Source organism: Hypomesus nipponensis, chromosome 24, assembly GCF_054491055.1.
Source record: "Hypomesus nipponensis isolate SF chromosome 24, ASM5449105v1, whole genome shotgun sequence".
Classification (NCBI taxonomy): Eukaryota; Metazoa; Chordata; class Actinopteri; order Osmeriformes; family Osmeridae; genus Hypomesus; species Hypomesus nipponensis.
Genome location: NC_140384.1, coordinates 10,513,177 through 10,535,000, shown reverse-complemented (window position 1 = coordinate 10,535,000; position 21,824 = coordinate 10,513,177). Strand labels below are relative to the sequence as shown.

Sequence of the window (21,824 nt, the reverse complement as noted above, 5' to 3'; positions counted from 1 at the left end):
TCTACCCCCTAACCCACCAGGTGACTGACCCCCCCTCACCCTCTACACCTCCCTCTACCCCCTAACCCACCAGGTGACTGACCCCCCTCACCCTCTACACCTCCCTCTACCCCCTAACCCACCAGGTGACTGACCCCCCTCACCCTCTACACCTCCCTCTACCCCCTAACCCACCAGGTGACTGACCCCCCCTCACCCTCTACACCTCCCTCTACCCCCTAACCCACGAGGTGACTGACCCCCCTCACCCTCCACACCTCCCTCTACCCCCTAACCCACCAGGTGACTGACCCCCCCTCACCCTCCACACCTCCCTCTACCCCCTAACCCACCAGGTGACTGACCCCCCTCACCCTCCACACCTCCCTCTACCCCCTCCAGCTCTGTGACACCCCTAACGCCCCAGACCTCCTGCCTCACCTGTCAACTGTGACCCCCCCCTCCCCCCACCCCACCCCAGGGACGGCCAATCAGGTAAGCTGACGGTGGATGACTACGGGGCCATGACTGGACGGTCGCCCGGCAACATGAGGCAGCTCAACATCAATGGGCCCCTCTACGTCGGTACGTCCACGTTGTCACAGCAACCGTATCTGGTCTGTTTGTGTGTGTGTGGACGTTCCCTGTGTGTGTGTGTTTCTGTGTGTGTGCAGCCACAGGGACAGGGCTGAGAGCTGCTTCCATAGCAGGCTGTGACCCTGTGTCTATCACTGTGTGTGTCACTGTGTGTGTCACTGTGTGTGTCAATGTGTGTCTATCACTGTGTGTGTCACTGTGTGTGTCACTGTGTGTGTCACTGTGTCTATCACTGTGTGTGACCCTGTGTCTATCACTGTGTGTGTCACTGTGTCTATCACTGCGTGTGTCACTGTGTGTGTCACTGTGTGTGTCACTGTGTGTGTCACTGTGTTTGTCACTGTGTGTGTCACTGTGTGTGTCACTGTGTGTGTCACTGCTTGTGTCACTGCGTGTGTCACTGTGTGTGTCACTGTGTGTGTCACTGTGTGTGTGTCACTGTGTGTGACCCTGTGTGTGTCACTGTGTGTGTCACTGTGTGTGTCACTGTGTGTGTCACTGCTTGTGTCACTGCGTGTGTCACTGTGTGTGTCACTGTGTGTGACCCTGTGTGTGTCACTGTGTGTGTCACTGTGTGTGTCACTGTGTGTGTCACTGTGTGTCTATCACTGTGTGTGTCACTGTGTGTGTCACTGCTTGTGTCACTGTGTGTGTCACTGTGTGTGTCAATGTGTGTCTATCACTGTGTGTGTCACTGTGTGTGTCACTGTGTGTGTCACTGTGTGTGCCACTGTGTGTGTCACTGTGTGTGTCACTGCTTGTGTCACTGCGTGTGTCACTGTGTGTGTCACTGCTTGTGTCACTGTGTTTGTCACTGTGTGTGTCACTGTGTGTGTCACTGCTTGTGTCACTGCTTGTGTCACTGCGTGTGTCACTGCTTGTGTCACTGCTTGTGTCACTGCTTGTGTCACTGCGTGTGTCACTGCTTGTGTCACTGCTTGTGTCACTGCGTGTGTCACTGTGTGTGTCACTGCTTGTGTCACTGCTTGTGTCACTGCGTGTGTCACTGCTTGTGTCACTGCTTGTGTCACTGTGTGTGTCACTGTGTGTGTCACTGTGTGTGTCACTGCGTGTGTCTCCCCCTGCAGGTGGTATGAAGGAGATCGCCCTGCACACCAACAGACAGTACATGAGGGGGCTGGTGGGCTGCATCTCCCACTTCACCCTGTCCACAGACTACCACCTGGCCCTGGTGGAGGACGCAGCAGACGGCAAGAACATCAACACCTGCTCCAACTGACGCACCACCGCCATTGGCTCAACCAACCCAACACTGCCGGTTGATTGGTTGATGGATTAATTGGTTGGTTGATTGGCTCAATCTAACCAGTCAATCAACCAACATTCCAATCAGGTTGGCTGCTGTGTCACTGGGCGTCGTTATGGCAACGACAAAACGTAACGGCCGAACCATAAAACTCTGGGGTGGGTGGTGGAACCGGACGTGTTGCTGAGAGGGGAACCTAGGAGGGAGAACCCAGAAAGGACCTTTTAGACTAGAACATTTGGATTCTACTGTGTTTATTGTACTATTTTTTTTTTTTCTACTTCCTCATTCGATTGATTTGACACACCAGCTAGCTGAATGTGGTAGAGTGTTTGTGATGGAGCTACAGGAGGCAGCGGAGAAGAGATGCTGACCCTGGGTTAGTTGGTCTGTTGTTGTTGTGTCTGTTCTGTAGTCTTCACCAGCCTTTTAGATGTGTTTCAGATTTTATTTTAAGACAGACAATGAATCTAGTGTGTGTGTGTGTGTGTGTGGGTGTGTGTGTGTGTGTGAGCGTGCATGTGTGTGTGTTGTTAAATGTTTCCACTCCAGATGTAGTTGCAGACCAGGCCTAGATTGACTGCAATGAGAACCTCCCTTTCAGGGCATTCTGGGAATGTCTCCTGTTGATATTTGAAGTTTTATTTTGGAGATGAATTGTGTCTATGAATTGCTTGTGTTTTGTTCAAAACAAAAAAGATATTGTCCCTCCAAAGAAAATATTTGGTTATGACAGATATTTGGAATAAAAAATGCCTAACTCTTTCTTTTGTTGTGTCAAATTCACATGTTGGGACTTTCCTACAAATCAACTTGTTTTGAATGTTAATCCTCTTCTCCGTTTTTTAAGACAACATGAAACTATTTATTTCATGTCCGATTGGCTTTTATTGATCTTAATTTTGATTAAACTTCCTGTTCCATGAGCGTGGTCTATTTTCATCCTCATTAAACACCACTCCACCACACACACTCAGACAAATGCTTCAAAATACATTTGGATTAGTTGACCCTCTCCTTTCCTTTCTCTCACACTCTCTCACTCTGATTCTCTCTGCATATTCTTTGTGCAGGTGCGTGAGGTGGTTGTGTTCTGGTCGCTGCAGCAACGACGTAGCGACGGTTAATTGAATTCGATCGAAGTTATAACTCCAACCGCGTCACCACACACAAACACGTACACACCCTCCATTCACAACCCTTCTCACAACTCCCGCAGTGAAGATCGATGTAGTTACTCCATGCCTCGGGTCTGGCACGCCACCGGACAGGATGATCGGTAAATGTATCGGTTAAGGATGGGGGGCAAATCAAATGATTGTGACGTTTGTCTGTTTTCAGTTGGAAGTTGTTTCTAAACGAATGTACCAGAATCCGCCTTGCAATTCAGCGGATACCCTCGAGTGATAGGCTACATGAGTTACAAATGTGCTAGATGGTATCAGAATGGTCAATGTTCGAACCATGACATTGATTCATCGATGTTCAACGTGACATTTTGACCGCAGCGGCAGCGGTATCGAAGCGCCTGTTCAAAGTAGCCCACATTTCATCCATTCAGAAATTGCTTTGACTTCTGAACTCCAGAACGGGCGAGGTCGTGAGCGTCAATAATTCATTAACAACACAAAAGATATAATGAACGTTGAGGTGCTGCTGGAAAGTTTCCTTCCGCATTGCTTTTAAAAGGAAAATAGGAGCCCACTTTAAGTGTCCGGAATGGTTTCTGACTGTGTGTTAGACCAAACCGAATTGTTTTGAGAGTTAGCGATGTTTTTTGTTCTTTAATGAATGCTATTATTCAATAATGGAGGATGTGCAGACAACCATGTGATTTATAGGTTGAGAGAGAGAAAGAGAGAGGTTTAATAGTTGGAAGAAATAACTAGGCTGGCAATAACGGTTATTAACGTTTCTGATCCCAGGAGTTCTGTTTTAAAGAAATGTAATACATTGAATAGATAGCCTATTCATTTAATCTTTCTTTGATCGTGCTTCAGAAACAAGATGTACTTTGATGTCCTTGAGAGAAAACAGCCAGATTAAAACATAGCGATCATCACTCGAGCACGAAAGAACTGCGAATTTGACCTGAAGGAATCACAAAACTCTTTCTTGACCTAAAATGACCATAATCCTTAAGGAAATAGAGAGATTAAAGAACCAGAAAATTAGAATAGACCGATGACACATCTGCAGTCGCTCATCTTGCATGCCATGTGTGTTTAGACCCCAGGAAGCGCTACATCGCACACCTGGATCAAAATAGCCCCATTAATTACTCAGACACTCCACTACATGTAGGCCTACTAGTTTTTCTATTAAATATAAGTATATAGTGAAATCACTAATTATTATTTTTTAGAAGAGATGCGTTGGTTTATGTAATCAGAAATGCGGTATGTTTGTTATTGATCCTATATCTACCATCAAATATTTATGAATCAGAGATCGAAATTCAGACAATGACAGAAACACACTAAATATCTTACACTCTGAGTTTTCATAACTGCTATTAAACAACTACCATAACTTCGCCTACATGTTTGAGAGCAAACCCTTTCTCCGCACCCTTCTTAATCTGCGTTTAATGTAGGTTAATCCGACTACCCGATAGAAAAAGCATTAATTTGATTATGATACAATTTCATTCTCGTAAGAGAGGAGACCCGCCTGGACATGTCGCTGGGTCAGATGGCTTCAGACCTAATTCCATTTATCGAAGCAAATTCACTTTTTCCATATTTCGTCCGTGAATGAACGCAGTTCTCGCAGTGTTTAAGAGAAAGAGCTTAGAGCCAGCATTACTGTACACGTGTCACTGGCGTTTCTCAGAATTTAGAGACAATTTCCTCTTTTTCATGTGTTGCAGGCTATGTGCTGTTAAGTCAATCCCCCTGGGCTATTTGCAATGAAGGAGGGAGCCCCTGCAGGCTGGTAAAGGACACACACACACACACACACACACATGCTTAACTCAGATTAACATAGCCTAGATCTGTCGGGGGATTGATGACCTATGACCCACCCCTCCCAAGATAAAATATGTTACAGCTGCAGGGAACATTGGTGTAGCGGGTGGTGGGGGGAGGGGGGGATGGTGGTGGTTTGTGCGTGTGTGTGGGGGGGGGTATGGTCAGCCTCCCTACATTGATTGACATACAGTGAGTTTTTCTAAATTCCCTCAGTTCAACAGTTAAACATACTTTTCTCTGTAAAAAGCTGTTGGTGAAACGTGCCACCCCCAAAATATCTACTGGCCCACCTGGCCACCTGGGGTTACATGTGTGCTGGGGTTACATGTGTCCTGGGGTTACATGTGTCCTGGGGTTACATGTGTCCTGGGGTTACATGTGTGCTGGGGTTACATGTGTGCTGGGGTTACATGTGTCCTGGGGTTACATGTGTCCTGGGGTTACATGTGTGCTGGGGTTACATGTGTGCTGGGGTTACATGTGTGCTGAGGTTACATGTGTGCTGGGGTTACATGTGTGCTGGGGTTACATGTGTCCTGGGGTTACATGTGTGCTGGGGTTACATGTGTGCTGGGGTTACATGTGTGCTGGGGTTACATGTGTGCTGGGGTTACATGTGTCCTGGGGTTACATGTGTGCTGGGGTTACATGTGTGCTGGGGTTACATGTGTCCTGGGGTTACATGTGTGCTGGGGTTAGAATGTGTGCTGGGGTTACATGTGTCCTGGGGTTAGAATGTGCCTGTGTTCAACACAGGTACAGCGTTCTGCTGAGCCGGGAGGTGGGTGTAGGAGGAAGGATGGAGGAGGAGGGATGGAGGAGGAGGGATGGAGGAGGAGGAAGGATGGAGGAGGGATGGAGGAGGAGGGATGGAGGAGGGATGGAGGAGGGGGGATGGAGGAGGGGGGATGGAGGAGGGGGGATGGAGGAGGGGGGATGGAGGAGGGATGGAGGAGGGATGGAGGAGGGGGGATGGAGGAGGGGGGATGGAGGAGGGGGGATGGAGGAGGAGGGATGGAGGAGGAGGGATGGAGGAGGAGGGATGGAGGAGGGATGGAGGAGGGATGGAGGAGGGGGGATGGAGGAGGAGGGATGGAGGAGGAGGGATGGAGGAGGGATGGAGGAGGAGGGATGGAGGAGGGATGGAGGAGGGGGGATGGAGGAGGGGGGATGGAGGAGGAGGGATGGAGGAGGGGGGATGGAGGAGGGGGGGGGGCTGAGATGGGAGCTGCTGTTCGACTTTCTTCAAACGTTTGTGAGCCCCGGGGGTTAAAAGATTTGAGAGGATTTTCCACCAAACTATCTAAAACAACACTTGTGCAAAGACCAGGATTGCTGAACATTTAGCATGTGTATGAGCTTTAGCTCTAGGGGGTTGAATGTAAAAAGAGTTTTTGGAGTTTAGTTAGACTTTATACCCCAAATCAACTGTTGTTTTCTGTACTGCATGCTCAACATCAATACCAGCCCACTCCATTTGTATCAGACAGTAGAATGAAAATGAATATTTCTGCTGTTCATTCAAGGCACATACAAATAATAAAACAAGATGAGCCAAAAGTAAATAATGTCACCATCTGTTTCAACTCGTAGCATTTCACCAACCAGGAATAATAACCAGAAAGGAACAAAATGACTAGTTGCATCTGCCCTGCTTGCTTTGCACCAACCCTGGACAGTAGAGTGTAACTTTGGACAGGAAGTGACATCGTCCTCACACATGTTGCATTAACAGAGTTGAATAAGGGATTATGGGGGCTGGAGATCTGACCGTAATCCCTGCTGTATAGAAGAGCCCACATCACCATGTTTGGACAGCATACGGAGAGGGAGAGGGGGAGGGAGGAGGGAGAGACTGGGGGAGACTGGGGGAGGGAGAGGTGGAGATGGAGAGGGGGAGAGAGAGGGGAGGGGGAGGGAGAGAGAGAAAGGGAGAAGGGGAGTGGTAGAGGGAGAGAGGGAGGGGGTAATTTAGAGAAAGAAGAGAAGAGAAAGGATGGAGTGAGGAGAGGGAGAGAGGTGATGGAGAGAGGGAGGGGGAGTCGTGGGAATGGGGGCGTGAAAGGAGAAAGAATGTGAACATGGAGACAGAATACAAGATGATGAGAAGATAAGAGAAAGCTAATCAGCGAAGGAGAGAGAAAAAGAGAGAGAGAGATAGAGAACAGACTGGGAGAAAAAGACAGAGAGAGAAAAAGAGAGAGTTATATTGCCTGTTTTGTTCTTTTCAGACAGCACTGGACATCCTCTGAAAGTCAGGTAATAATGCTGTGTGCGTATCAGGGTATCATTAAACCACTGGCCTTCGGGGGGCGCTGGATGGACGCTGTGTTTAGAAACAGATCCTAAAGATATTTATAACTTTTAATTCATGAAATCGACAATGAAAGTGTAGGGAGTAGAGCAGGTAGAGGAGATCGGTTCAGCTTTTAGGAGAATCTACAGAACTGCTGCTATCCTCCAGAGGCCAAGAGGGAGGGGGGTATCGACCTCCCAGAGCGGCCCAGCGTGGCATCCTTGCCCTGGGCATGTTCTGGCTGGCGGTGGGCATGGCTTGACTCAATGTTAATTGGCTCATTGGATTGTTGAACTGCGCTTGGTAAATTATAGGACTTTCCAATGAACACGTCATACAAATTCAAATGTTCTTTCCACATAAGCAGATTGTGTGTGATAGAGAGAAAGACAGTGAGAAAGAGGGAGAGAGCGAGAGAGAGAGAGAGAGAGAGAGAGAGGTGCCAGTCAAGGACATCTAGTTATGTTTATATTATGAGAGAGGAGGAAAGAGAGAGGGTTCAAAAAATCCTGTTTAATCCCATTGATAGAAGCACAGGAACAACTTTATAGTAAACAGTTACGCCACTGTGAAAGATCCACTGACAAGCCTCGACTGGATCTGTTTAGAATCTAGGAGCTGTCAGGGAGAAGGTGTGCTGGTTACTACGGTTACCATGAGTAAGAGAGGGATGGAGGGATGACAGGAGGAGACAGGAAGCAAGAGAGATGGACTGAGAGAGGAGACAGGAAGCAAGAGAGATGGAGTGAGAGAGGAGAGAGGAAGCAAGAGAGATGGACTGAGAGAGGAGAGAGGAAGCAAGAGAGATGGACTGAGAGAGGAGAGAGGAAGCAAGAGAGATGGAGAAAGGGGAGAGGGATGAATGTAGGAGAGAAGGAACGAGAGAGAGATTGGGAGAGAGCGAGAGATAGATAGATAAATAGAGAGAGAGAGAGAGAGAGAGAGAGAGAGAGAGAGAGAGAGAGAGAGAGAGAGAGAGGGAGAGAGGGAGAGAGGGAGAGAGGGAGAGAGGGAGAGAGGGAGAGAGGGAGAGAGGGAGAGAGAGAGAGAGAGAGTGAGAGTGAGAGAGATGACTGAGTTCCTATCCTCTCAAGTGTCTGTTCTGTCTGCTGGAGTGAAAGTGAATCTCAACTCTTGTTGAGGGCCTGGTGACAACACTGACCTGGGACCAGGGGTGAGATGACACACACACACACACACACACACACACACACACACTGCCTTCCAGAGAGCTATACTCCATGAGTGTCACAGGCGGATTAAAGAGATGAAAGAACTAAGTCACCATCACTCTCTTCCTATCTGGTTCAGCCCTCCCTCCCTCCCTCCCTCCCTCCCTCCCTCCCTCCCTCCCTCCCTCCCTCCCTCCCTCCCTCCCTCCCTCCCTCCCTCCCTCCCTCCCTCCCTCCCTCCCTCCCTCCCTCCCTCCCTCCCTCCCTCCCTCCCTCCCTCCCTCCCTCCCTCCCTCCCTCCCTCCCTCCCTCACACACACACACACAAAAGGATGCACATACATGCGTATGAATGTAAACAAGTCCATGCACACATACACACACAACCACACACACACACACTTAAGCTGTTCAGGGTCTCAACCCTTCTTTGCCTTCCGGCATGGTGCATCTCCTCAGTGAACCAGTCAGATGGAATCGCACACACACACACAGATACACGCGCATACATGCACACACACATAAATGACCACCATGAGCACACATGCACACAAACATGCACGCACACACACAAACACCATGACCACACACACACAAGCGCACGCCCACAGACACAGATTACCATCTCTCTCACAACTGTTTAGTTCCCTTTTCTCTCCTTCTCCTCCTCCTCTGTCTCCTCCTCCTCTCTCTCATCCCCTCTCCCCGGAGCTTTAGCTTTATCGTCTTAATCACAGCATTCCTTCCCCCCTCTCTCCCTCTCTCCCCCCTCCCCCCTCTCTCTCCTCTCCCCCTCTCCCCCCCTCTCATCCCTCTCTCCTCCCCTCATCCCCCTCTCCTCCATTCGTCCCCCTCTCCCCCCCTCATCCTCTCCTCCCCTCATTCTCTTCTGCCCCTCCCTTGCCCTCATCCCTCTCTCCTCCCCTCATCCCCCTCTCCTCCATTCGTCCCCCTCTCCCCCCCTCATCCTCTCCTCCCCTCATTCTCTTCTGCCCCTCCCTTGCCCTCATCCCTCTCTCCTGCCCTCATCCCTCTCTCCTCCACTTGGCTCCATATAGGGAGGCAGCAGGGGTGAGAGTAGCATCCTCTCTCTGTCATGTGATTGACAGCATCAGGAGAAGACCACCTATCTGCCTGTCTTCCTGTCTCTCTCTGTCTGCCTGTCTGTCTGTCTGCCTATCTCTCTCTCTGTCTGCCTGTCTCTCTATCTGCCTGTCTCTCTCTGTCTGCCTGTCTCTCTCTCTCTCTGTCTGCCTGTCTCTCTCTCTGTCTGCCTGTCTCTCTCTCTGCCTGTCTCTCTCTCTGTCTGCCTGTCTTTCTCTATCTCTGTCTGCGTGTCTCTCTCTCTCTCTGCCTGTCTCTCTCTCTGTCTGCCTGTCTCTCTCTCTCTCTGCCTGTCTCTCTCTCTGTCTGCCTGTCTGTCTGCTGAGGGTGAGGGTTAGAGGTACAGCCACTTGTGTTGGGCGGCTGGAGACACTAAGATGAATGCTGATAGACACACTGTCTTACATAAGTCCTCTGAGTGGTGGGGCTCTGGACCAGGCTAGCGTGCAGATGTTCATTCAGAGAGAGAGAGAGAGAGAGAGAGAGGGAGAGAGAGAGTGAGAGAGAGGGAGAGAGAGAGGGAGGGAGAGAGAGAGGGAGAGAGGGAGGGAGTGGCGAGAGGGAGGGAAAGAGAGAGGGAGGATGGGAAGAAGGGAACGAGGGAGAGGGGAGAGGGGGGAGGGAGGGAGGGAGAGGGAGAGGGAGAGGGAGAGGGAGAGGGAGAGGGAGAGGGAGAGGGAGAGGGAGAGGGAGAGGGAGAGGGAGAGAGGGAGGGTGGGTGGGTGGGTGGGTGGGTGGGTGGGAGTTAGAGAGTGAGAGACAGAAATATACAGAGAAAAAGAGAGAGAGGGATATAGAGAAAGAGTGATAGAGGGCTCCAACAGCAGGAGGGCAATACTAGAGAGAGAAAGAGAGGAAGAGAGAGGGAGGGAGAGAGAGAGAGAGAGAGAGAGAGAGAGGGGAAGGGGAGGGTCAGTGTGAGCGAGTGAGAGAGCAGTGAGAGAGCAGAGAGAGAGCAGAGAGAGAGAGAAGACCAGAGTCTCTCTGAGTGGCGCGTGGCAGCATCTGGGTCTGCAGGACGCTGACAGCGAGAGCGTGTTGGGGCGGCTGTGTGGAGGAGTGTGTGTGTGGAGTCCTTCTCAGTGTGTGAGGTAAGTTTGAGCTGTGTCTGGGACCTGTGTTGGCTTGACTGTGTGCTCGCCGGGGGGTTCAGCAGGGGCTGTCAGGTCTACGGACTTCCTGGGGGGAGGGATGCTGGTGTGTGTGTGTGTGTGTGTGTGTGTGTGTGTGAGGTGTTTTAGTGATTAACGGTTGTAGAAGTGGTGTCTGTGGGTGTGTGTGTGTGTGGTGTGTATGCGTGGTGCTTTAGTGATTGGTAGGAGGAGTGGTTGTGTGTGTATGGTGTTCATACTTGTGTGTGTGTGTGGCGTGTGAAGGGTTTTGTGATTGGTGACGGGAGAAGTGGTGATTGTTGACTGTACTAAACTGTGTTCACGTGATTACCAAAGTGATCTTGACAACTAGAGCATGTGTGTGTATGATGGTGTGTGTGTGTGTGTGTGTGTGTGTGTGTATGGTGTGTTAACATTGTGTGTGTGTGTGTGTGTGTGTCAGGATCTGTGCTGTGAAGAGGGGGTCCTCATGCTGGGGCCTCCAGGCTGGTGGGAGAGAGAGAGTGTTGCCATGGAGCTTCATGACCCTCGACCTCAGGGGGAGGAGCCTCCTGCGCAGAGCTTCTTCAAGAAGGTAGACGTCCCCGACCACGCCCACTACATCATCGCCTGCGTCGTCGTGGTGATCGGAATCCTGGGGATGACGGGGAACGCCCTGGTCATGTTCGCGTTCTACAGGTAGAGCGAAGAGTCCACTTAGTGTGTAGAAAGTTTCTACGTGGTCAGGCCAGTATTTCCTCCTTAAAGGACTGTTTGAACCAGTCATGCAACAGTACAGTAGACTCTGCTGTCGGCCTACGACCACAGAGCTGAAATAGAGTCTTAACTTCAACCTTTTAGAACAAAAACTGATACTTTAATCGTTGCTCTATCCAGATTTTATATCCTCTTTAATCCGAAAATATCCAGATTCAGAGGCTGTGTAGTCAAGCAAATTTTTTAATCATAATCTCAACTGCAGCCGAGAGAATTCAACTGACACTATAATCTTCATTATAACCTTTCTCGGTTCGACGTTAATAATCTTCTCAGGACACTGAACGTGGTTCATCTATAATCTTTGTTATGGCCCGCGAGAGGGCAGACACTGTAATCTTTGTAGATATTCCCTGTTTTGGGATTAGAAACATGTCATGGCGGTCCATCAGCGGTTAAACGCGAGGATTCTCTCTGAGTTTTTCTCAGTGGAGCCAAGCAACAGGTCAGCATGGATAATCCTCGTGTTTTTGTCGAACACAGATTCTTTTGATGATTCCAAACTACGAAACCTTCACTCTCTGTAGCAAGGAGATAACAGGAAAGAAACAACGTGACTGTTTGTCGGGTAGATCTGGGTGATGGCGAGTGTCATGTGACTGTTTGTCGGGTAGATCTGGGTGATGGCGAGTGTCATGTGACTGTTTGTCGGGTAGATCTGGGTGATGGCGAGTGTCATGTGACTGTTTGTCGGGTAGATCTGGGTGATGGCGAGTGTCATGTGACTGTTTGTCGGGTAGATCTGGGTGATGGCGAGTGTCATGTGACTGTTTGTCGGGTAGATCTGGGTGATGGCGAGTGTCATGTGACTGTTTGTCGGGTAGATCTGGGTGATGGCGAGTGTCATGTGACTGTTTGTCGGGTAGATCTGGGTGATGGCGAGTGTCATGTGACTGTTTGTCGGGTAGATCTGGGTGATGGCGAGTGTCATGTGACTGTTTGTCGGGTACATCTGGGTGATGGCGAGTGTCATGTGACTGTTTGTCGGGTAGATCTGGGTGATAGCGAGTCATGTCGTGTGACTGTTTGTCGGGTAGATCTGGGTGATGGCGAGTCATGTCGTGTGACTGTTTGTCGGGTAGATCTGGGTGATGTCATGTCGTGTGACTGTTTGTCGGGTAGATCTGGGTGATGGCGAGTGTCATGTGACTGTTTGTCGGGTAGATCTGGGTGATGGCGAGTGTCATGTGACTGTTTGTCGGGTAGATCTGGGTGATGTCATGTCGTGTATGCAGATGCTGAGCACGCTCCATTTAGCCCCTGCTCACACTCATGCTCGTGGAACGCAGCTATCCAGCCCTCACTCTCTACATTTCCTCGCCGAGGAAACAGGAAAGAGAATATTAAAGATGCCTTCATCTGGAGATAGCTCTGGGGGGGGGGGGGGGTAGAGGACAAGACTAGTCCATTTGTGTCTGTGAGTTATAATGTCTGGGGTGTATTTTTCCCGAAGGCTAGTGCCAAAGAATATCTATATTTGATATGTCTTGATACAGTCCCTTGTACGTTGCAGACTTGAGATAAAATGTTGTCTTAATTGGTTTCTGCTTCTCTTTCATGCCTCCCCCCAAGGTTAGGTCACAGGCCAATGTTAGAAATATTGAATGAGATACACGCACTATGCATAAGTGCAGTGTGGGGTTTTTTCTTCACAAGAGCTGTCAGTAATAATGAAATAAAAAGAACCACATAGTCCAGAGTTCTGGATGGGGTGACTTGTATTGACCTGTAGCCAGAGCAATGTATCTCTAACTGGAGGCTATTAACTGTGTGTGTTTGTATAGTGTGTAGTGTGTACAGTATGCATGTGTGAGAATAGTATGTCGGTTAGCACACACACACACATTTGTTTTGCAATTCTTGGGACTCACAATTCAGTCCCCTTTAAAATAATGTTTTCCTTACCTGAACCTTAACCCTACACTTAACCCCTAACCCCTAACCCTCCTAACCCCTAACCCCTAACCCTCCTAACCCCTAACCCTCCTAACCCCTAACCCCTAACCCTCCTAACCCCTAACCCTCTTAACCCCTAACCCCTAACCCTCCTAACCCCTAACCCTCCTAACCCCTAACCCTCCTAACCCCTAACTCTCCTAACCTGCCCCTTAGTCCTAACCCTGACCTTTAACCCCAAACCTCCTAAATCCTCATAGAAACGATCAGATGTTATAGTTCTGCATGACATGAGGTAGACAGGCGACATGGGTTCTTGTCACATCTGGATGCTCTGACTATCCAGCACAAGGAAGTGTGGTGTTTGTAGTTCCAGGATTATCCTCCATTTTAGTCGTAGTTCACGGAGAATCTACCCCACCATCTTGTCTATTATGTTACTGATGTTAATTCATTTGAGAAATTGGGTCGGGGCAGTAAAGGTGAACAGGGAGAGAGTGTCACAAAGAGAGAGAGAGAGAGAGAGAGAGAGAGAGAGAGATGGAGAGATGGAGAGAGAGAAAGAGAGATGGAGAGAGAGTAAGAAAGAGAGATGGAGAGAGAGAAAGAGAGATGGAGAGAGAGTAAGAAAGAGAGATGGAGAGAGAGAAAGAGAGATAGACAGAGAAAGAGATGGAGAGAGAGAAAGAGAGATGGACAGAGAAAGAGATGGAGAGAGAGAAAGAAATGGAGAGAGAGAAAGAGAGATAAAAAAAACATGAAAACAGGACAGTAAGAGAATTACCGAAGCTTTTGTTGCATTTTCTTCCCCAGATTAAATGTTTGCTCCTGAATTGACCAGTGGCGTGTGTTTAGTAGGTCAGTACCACATCACGGCATGCACATTCAGGCTTTAGAACGTAGGAGGAGGAGACAGATGTGTTCATACACCTTGACCGCGTTGTGGGGTGAAGAACCGCCTAGTTTAAGGTTTGTTTAAACACCTGAAGGGGCCCCTGCTTAGAACACGACCACGGCAACAGATGACACATGCCTCAGCCTTGGTTTGAAGTGAGATCTCAGTTCACTATGTTTGTATATTGGGAAAGTTTAACATCATAGTAATTGAAAGTTTAGTTTTGGTCGATGGTTAGATGGTTAGTTCAGTGTTATTTGATGGTTGGTATGATGTTAGCATAAGGTTGACGCTTTTTGGACAATATTGCTCACTGGCAGACTGCAGATCTAGTGGTCACTGGTTCGAATCCCCTTATCCAACTTCGGAATATAAAAATGTGATCAAATGACTATTATCAGTACCTTATCACATGTACACAGCATTGCATGTGATGCTAAGCTAACAGCGGCTAACTCCGTCTCCCTACAGCATTGCATGCGATGCTAAGCTAACAGCGGCTAACTCCGTCTCCCTACAGCATTGCATGTGATGCTAAGCTAACAGCGGCTAACTCCGTTTCCCTACAGCATTGCATGTGATGCTAAGCTAACAGCGGCTAACTCGGTCTCACTGTGTGCTCCAGCAACAAGAAGCTTCGTAACCTCCCCAACTACTTCATCGTAAACCTGGCCATCAGCGACTTCCTCATGGCCTTCACCCAGACGCCCATCTTCTTCATCAACTGCCTCAACAGAGAGTGGGTGTTCGGAGAGACGGGTGAGACACCTTATCTCTCCCCTCCCACGCCCTCCTCCCCTCCCCCGCCTCCCCCGCAGAGCGTCCTAGGCAGACAGCACGTAGGTCTCTCCTTCTGATTGTTTATGAAACCAGCGTGTTAGCTGTGTTAGCTGTGTTAGCTCTGACCGTTCAACCAGGATGTTTCACTCTGTGTGTGTAAACAGGCTGTAATCTATGTCTTTCCGTGTGTGTGTGTGTGTGTGTGTAAACACGCTGTAATCTATGTCTTCCCATGTGTGTATGTGTGTGTGTTCTGTAGCCAGGTTGTAATCTATCGACCAGTCTTTCTCCGTGTGTGACCAGGTTGTAATCAATCTACTTGTCTTCCTCTGTGTGTGACCAGGTTTTAATCAATCTACCTGTCTTTCTTTGTGTGTGTGACCAGGCTGTAAACTGTACGCATTCTGCGGCGCTCTGTTTGGGATCACCTCCATGATCAACCTCCTGGCTATCTCCATCGACCGCTACGTGGTGATCACCCAGCCGCTGCGGGCCATCCGCTGGTCCTCAAAGCGCCGCACTACCCAGGCCATCCTTTTGGTGTGGCTGTACTCCCTCGCCTGGAGCCTGGCGCCCCTAGTGGGCTGGAGTGAGTCCACAACGAACCAGACATCAGTGTGAAGCCTGTTTGAACTCTTTTAGTTCTCTCTCTCTCCCTCCCTCTCTCTCTGCCTCTCTCTGTCTCTGTCTTTCTCTCTGTCTCTCTCTCTCACTCACTCACTCACTCACACACACACACACACACACACACACACACACACACACACACACACACACACACACACACATACACACACACACACACACCTGTGTTGTATCCTAATCCTGTACATTAGTCCTGACAAATCAGTACTGACCTATGCCTTTTTTCTTTTTCTGTCTTTTGTGCCTTCCAGGCTCCTATATCCCCGAGGGCCTGATGACATCCTGTACCTGGGACTATGTCACGTACTCAGTATCCAATCGCAGCTACACCATGATGTTGTGCTGCTGTGTGTTTTTCGCTCCTTTGGCAATCATCCTGTACTGCTACCTCTGCATGTTCCTGGCTATACGCAGCGCCGGCAGGTATGAAATACACACACGCACACACACACACACACACACACACATGCACACATACACACACATGCACACACACACACTTTGAGTCCTTAAAAATCCCAGAGAGAAAGTATGAAACATTCACTGTTACATCATCAACCATAACCCACCCTCCCTCCCTCCCTCCCTCTTTCTCTCTCTCTTTCTCTCTTTCTCTCTTTCTCTCTCTCTCTCTCTCTCTCTCTCTCTCTCTCTCTCTCTCTCTCTCTCTCTCTCTCTCTCTCTCTCTCTCTCTCTCTCTCTCTCTCTCTCTCTCTCTCTCTCTCTCTCTCTCTCTCTCTCTCTCTCTCTCTCTCTCTCTCTCTCTCTCTCTCTCTCTCTCTCTCTCTCTCTCTCTCTCTCTCTCTCTCTCTCTCTCTCTCTCTCTCTCTCTCTCTCTCTCTCTCTCTCTCTCTCTCTCTCTTTCTCCCACACACACATACACACATGTACATGCCACCCTGACAACCATGTCCAATCAAATGCCACATTCTGAGCCAGGGGAAATACCAGCTGCTCAGTCGGGCCTGGAGGGGGGCTGTGCCCCCCCCCCTCCACACACACACACACACACGCGCACACACACACACACACACACACACACACACACGGACGCACATTCTAAAAGTAGTGTCCCTTTTATTTCCCTCGTGGCCAATAAAGTACCATCTAAAGCAAGGTTCCTTCCAACCGTGAAGGACTCTTCTCTCTCTCCTGTGGGGGGCAACCCTTTAACTGTTTCCAGACAAAACGGTTTATTTAACCATTACCATCGTTATGAAACGATTCTGCTTAGAACTAAGAGAGAGGAACCTGAACTGAGTTCCCTGAGGGGTGTTCCCACGGCGAAAAAGCAGGACAAGGTTTTTTCTACCGTAGGGCTATGGTCTTTAACATTGGTCCTCAGGGACCCCCTGTCCTGCATGTTGTAGATGTTTCCCTGCTCCAACACACCTGATTCTCATGAACGGGTTCTTATGCTTTACAGAAGCCTTATAACAACCCAGTTATCTGAATCGGGTGTGTTGGAACAAGGAAACGTCTAGAACATTCAGGACAGTTGGCCCTGAGGAGCGGCGTTGGAAGAGCCCGAGGAACCTGGCTCCTGAAAGGTGTGGTGTTCTCTCCCCAACAGGGAGGTTCAGCGTCTGGGGACGCAGGCCAGGAAGTCTCTCAAGGTCCGGCAGAAGAACATCAAGAACGAGTGGAAGCTGGCCAAGATTGCCTTTGTGGTCATCGTGGTGTATGTCCTCTCCTGGTCTCCGTACGCCTGCGTCACTCTCATATCTTGGGCAGGGTGAGTGGGCCTGGGCGCGCCACAGCGCTATAGCAACAGTGCATGCAAAAGGTCAAGAGAAAGAAGAAGAAAAATCAAGGATTAAAAGTGCGTAGTTCAGTTAAGGAAGGGTCTTAATTTACCAGGAACAGTGCTGAAAAAAACTCTCAGCTACCAGGCTTGATGCAACAAGGAATACATGTCCTAAACAAATTTACAGCACAGTGCGGAAAAAATGCAACATCAAAGTTGATAGTTCAAACCGTATTTTGGTGGTTAGAGTCGAGGAACAGTCTGTGTTTACCAGGCTCTCTGCACTCTCCCCAACGCAGCAGCTGTCATTTTGGATTTGGGATTAATCCCTCCATTTCTCTTCATTGCTCTGCGATGGATGGATTATTATGTTAGTTAATTTTCCTCCTCGTCCGTTCTGGGACGGTGTGGTGATAGTTCTCTGGTTTCATCTTTGAAGGTATGCGAACATCCTGTCTCCATACTCGAAAGCTGTCCCTGCAGTCATTGCCAAGGCCTCTACCATCTACAACCCCTTCATCTACGCAATCATCCACACCAAATACAGGTAGGGTTCCACCATCTATAACCCCTTCATCTACGCAATCATACACACCAAATACAGGTAGGGTTCCACCATCTATAACCCCTTCATCTATGCATATACCTAATACAGGCTCCAACATATCAACACCATTATGCACACCAAGATGACAGACTCGCCATGATCTCATACACACCTGGTAGATTTATCCTTCAGTTTGGCTAAACCTGCCCCCCCCCCCCCCACACACACAGGACAACCCTGGCAGAGAAGGTGCCATGTTTACGGTGTCTACAACCCTCCCCAAGGAAGGAGTGCATCTCCTCCTTCAACAGCGAGTCCTCCTATCGAGACTCCACCATCAGCCGCCAATCCACCGTATCCAGGACACACTTCTGCCCCTCCTCCTCACTCTCATCCAATGACGTGGTACGGAGGACCCCGGGGGCGGGGTTAGGACGGTGTTGGGTTGTCAGGGGTGCTGGGGGTCTGGATCATACAAGAGATAGGTCAAAGGTCAGACAAAAGTCAGACTCATTTCAGTTTTTCTTTTATTGTTTGCCTGTGTGTCTTGTTTTTTTTTTTTTTTTTTTTTTTAAGTATCCAAAAACGAAAGTCCTTATTTTTCTGGAAAAATAACAGGAGCACTCAAAACACAACAAGAGAACTCAACCCAAACCAAAAATTCATTTCCTTACATGATGTAACATCCTGAAGCAAAATACTCTCATCCAGGAAAAGAACACACCAACAGACAAAAAGAAAGAAACGTCAAGTTGTTATGACCAGATAACAGAACTTCTATCACTGTATTTTAGCTGTCAAATGTTTCACAAACAGCTGTGCGTTAAGACCGTGGCTCTTTGAAGGCAGAGTCAAAAAGAGCGAGTGTGTGAAATCTGTCTGGGCTGAGCTTGCTACCTTTCTCAGAGGACTTACAGCTCAGTCTCGTCGCTGGAGGGTTCAGAAAACATTTTCTGAGCCTTTTCATGAGAATGTAAACCCAGAGCAGCAGACCAGAGATGGGTTCCCTGTGTTCAGGTTTAGGGTCAGGCCAAGCCCCAGCCCCCAGCCCCCAGCCCCCAGCCCCCAGCCCCCAGCCCCCAGCCCCCAGCTCCCAGCCCCCAGCCCCCAGCCCCCGCCCCCAGTCCCCAGCCCCAGTCCCCAGTCCCAGTCCCAGCCCCCAGGCCCAGTCCCAGTCCCAGTCCCAGTCCCCAGCCCCCAGCCCCCAGCCCCGGCCCTCCAGGCCCAGTCCCAGCCCCAGCCGCAGCCCCAGCCCCTATCCCCGACCCTAACCCTGTGTATTCCATGCGTGCAGGTGTTTGTGGACGTGGAGCTAGACTCCCTGCAGAGGAAGACTGACTCATTCAGGAGCATGACGACCTTTGGCGTGCCCAGAGGACAGCAAAGCAAGAAGAGGCTCCTGAAAGACAAGACTAAGTTACACTCTGCAGAGAGGGTGAGGGGAGCTCCCATCTGCACAACCCCAACCATGACCCCCAACCATGACCCCCAACCATGACCCCCAACCATGACCCCCAACCATGACCCCCAACCATGACCCCCAACCATGACCCCCAACCATGACCACCAACCCTGACCCCCAACCATGACCCCCAACCATGACCCCCAACCATGACCCCCAACCATGACCTCCAACCATGACCCCCAACCATGACCCCCAACCATGACCCCCAACCATGTCCACCAACCATGACCCCCAACCATGACCACCAACCCCAACCATGACCCTCAACCCAACCATAACCATGACCCCAAACTGCCTAAACCACCAAAGTTTTTTTCTGCCATGACGTAACATCCTAAAGCCAAACACAGCTCTGAGATCATTGGTCGTCTCTAACCAAAGTGGTCTGCGTGTCTCTCTGTCTCTCGCGTGTGTTCCCCCAGCCTCAGCCAACCGTGGCTGACCCCGCCGGCGCCTGCGAACACGAGTTGGTCTCCAGCTCCGTCACCATGGCGACCGTCCCCCTGCTGTTCCTGCCCGGCCGGCGGAGCCAGAGCGTCCAGCTGTTCAGCGGTGCGGAGGAGGCCAGCGCAGGAAGCAGGTTGAGCGGGCAGCACAGAAGCAGCATGGGCCAGCTGGCCACCACTGGACTGCCTCCCGGTCAACTGGACCCCCCCATCCCACAGATCATCATCAGCACCACGTCTGAGAGCAGCCTCATCAACCAGGAAGAGAGGGAGGAGAGGGAGAGGGAGGAGGGGGAGGAGGAGAGGGAGGAGGAGAGGGAGGAGGAGGAGAGGGAGGAGGGGGAGAGGGAGGAGGGGGAGGAGGAGAGGGAGGAGGAGAAGAGGGAGGAGGGGGAGAGGGAGGAGGAGAGGGAGGAGGAGGAGGAAGAGAGGGAGGAGGAGGAGAGGGAGGATGTTTTGGGAGGCAGGGAAAAGAGAGGTCTGTACCAGGAGGAGAAAGCTGGAGATGTGAGCAGAGAGAACAGAACGATCCTGGAGGACCTGAGGACGTTGAACTGCTCTTCAGAACTTATCGGGTCGGTGGAACGGTTCCTCTCCACCTGACCACACCGGCCGGACACGGTTTGAACTCTCTCCGAGGACGATCTACGGGGGGCCGGGGACGATGCAGGACGATGTTGACCCCTGATGACCTCCTGATGACCTCCTGAGGAACTCCTGATGACCTCCTTCACTCTCAGAACCAACAAAGAACTATCATGTAAAGGTTTCTCCTAACAACTCCTTGAATACAAATAAATTTTAAAAATCTACAAGTTTCCAAAGATACTGATGGTTTCATGATAAGAATAAGTTAATTTAACAGACGCATTCATCCAAGCATCATGCATGTGGGAATTTGAACCTGCGACTTCTCGATCTGTACTTCACTGAGCTTCTCCCATCACCAAATCCAGACTCACGTCAGATGAGGAGTATGAGGTCCTCTTTCAGACCCAGAAAATCTACTCCAGAAAACCTCCAGAAAACCTCCAAAATGTGGTCCTACTTTGGGTTAAAGGAGTTTCTATAGTGAAGGACTGTGGACAGACTAGTTCCTCTGCTTTGCTGACCCTCTAACAAAGTCACACTACCTCCCTCACCCAACTTCAGGATGAGCTTGTTTGGGAGTCCTGGAGATGGCTTTTCTCCCTTCGACCGTTCACCTGGATGTTTCAGTCATTCCTGCCAACTTCATAACTTCCTTCCTAACTCTCTCCAAACTGAACTGTAGAGGAATCTTGGGATTAATAATCTAGGAGTTAAATTCTGGATTCTCGACTGGATGAGGAAATCTAGAAATAGGGTTAGGGTTATTCTTCTTGCGCAAATGTAATTTTTTTTGTTGAATTAGCTAACATCACTCATTAGTATAAATACTGGCAAAACGTCCCATTATATATTTAAATAAATAATAAATATATTTTTCTGTCTTTGTTGAAGCAGTGTTTCTGAAATATTATTCCTATTTATTCTATTTGTCAAAAAATTGTTCAACCTTGCTTGTTTCATCACTCAATGTAAATCAATGTCTTGACCAATCGTGAAGCATCTTAATCCTGATTTTGTGTGTAATCTTAGCACTGAGAGTTGTCTGTAAGTGAAAGCGTGTTCTGTACAGGATAACAAGGCCCACCAGCCTCATAGCTCTTGTCACAGAACACAGACTAACAGTGACACTTAAGTGTTGGACCCAGCCAAGCGGTTAATCGGCGACAGAGACTGAAAACAGAAAACAAGACACCACTGTGCTTCCTGTCACAGTTGAACATACTGAATAACAACCGTTATTTATATCACTTTTTTTGTTGTCAATTTCCATAGACTCATTTACATGATGTAACGTGAAGCATAATTCTCCTGATGTTTTAATCTTGTGCTCAGACAAGCTGTTACGTGTGTGTGTGCAGATCAGAGCTGCTGCGTGGTTGTGACAGATGATGGTGATTTGGATGTGGATGTTGATTGCGTTGGGAACAGGCCAGATACATTGACCACTGACCTGTATGTCAACCTGTCTCAGCTCACACGGATGAAAGGACTCAAAAATGCCTTCTGTGTCCATACGCTTAACAGGGCTTTCCAACACCAGCACTGAACACACAC

General features: G+C 49.4%; 2 protein-coding genes and 1 long non-coding RNA gene across 3 annotated transcripts in view; all 3 read left to right on the top strand.

Moving 5' to 3' along the window:
* Positions 1-1,816, top strand: part of egflam (EGF-like, fibronectin type III and laminin G domains) — a 20,332-nt gene extending 18,516 nt beyond the window's left edge. Inside the window, 2 exon segments of the mRNA XM_084690587.1 lie at positions 461-564; positions 1,665-1,816. Of these exon segments, the coding sequence (XP_084546713.1) occupies positions 461-564; positions 1,665-1,816 (256 nt within the window).
* A 104-nt stretch (positions 1,817-1,920) lies between these two features.
* On the top strand, positions 1,921-2,608 carry LOC146233183 (uncharacterized). The gene is made up of 2 exons (XR_014742196.1): positions 1,921-2,222; positions 2,396-2,608. It is a non-coding gene; the product is annotated as an uncharacterized LOC146233183 (long non-coding RNA).
* Positions 2,609-3,006: 398 nt separating this feature from the next.
* Positions 3,007-19,946, top strand: opn4xb (opsin 4xb; the record flags this gene model as incomplete). Its single annotated transcript, XM_084690798.1, has 11 exons — positions 3,007-3,122; positions 4,716-4,780; positions 10,945-11,180; positions 14,675-14,808; positions 15,215-15,418; positions 15,726-15,897; positions 17,048-17,209; positions 17,661-17,768; positions 17,999-18,173; positions 19,063-19,203; positions 19,656-19,946. Coding segments are annotated over exons 1-11 (1,695 nt in total), but the record flags the coding sequence as incomplete, so codon positions are not given.
* Positions 19,947-21,824: the final 1,878 nt, after the last annotated feature.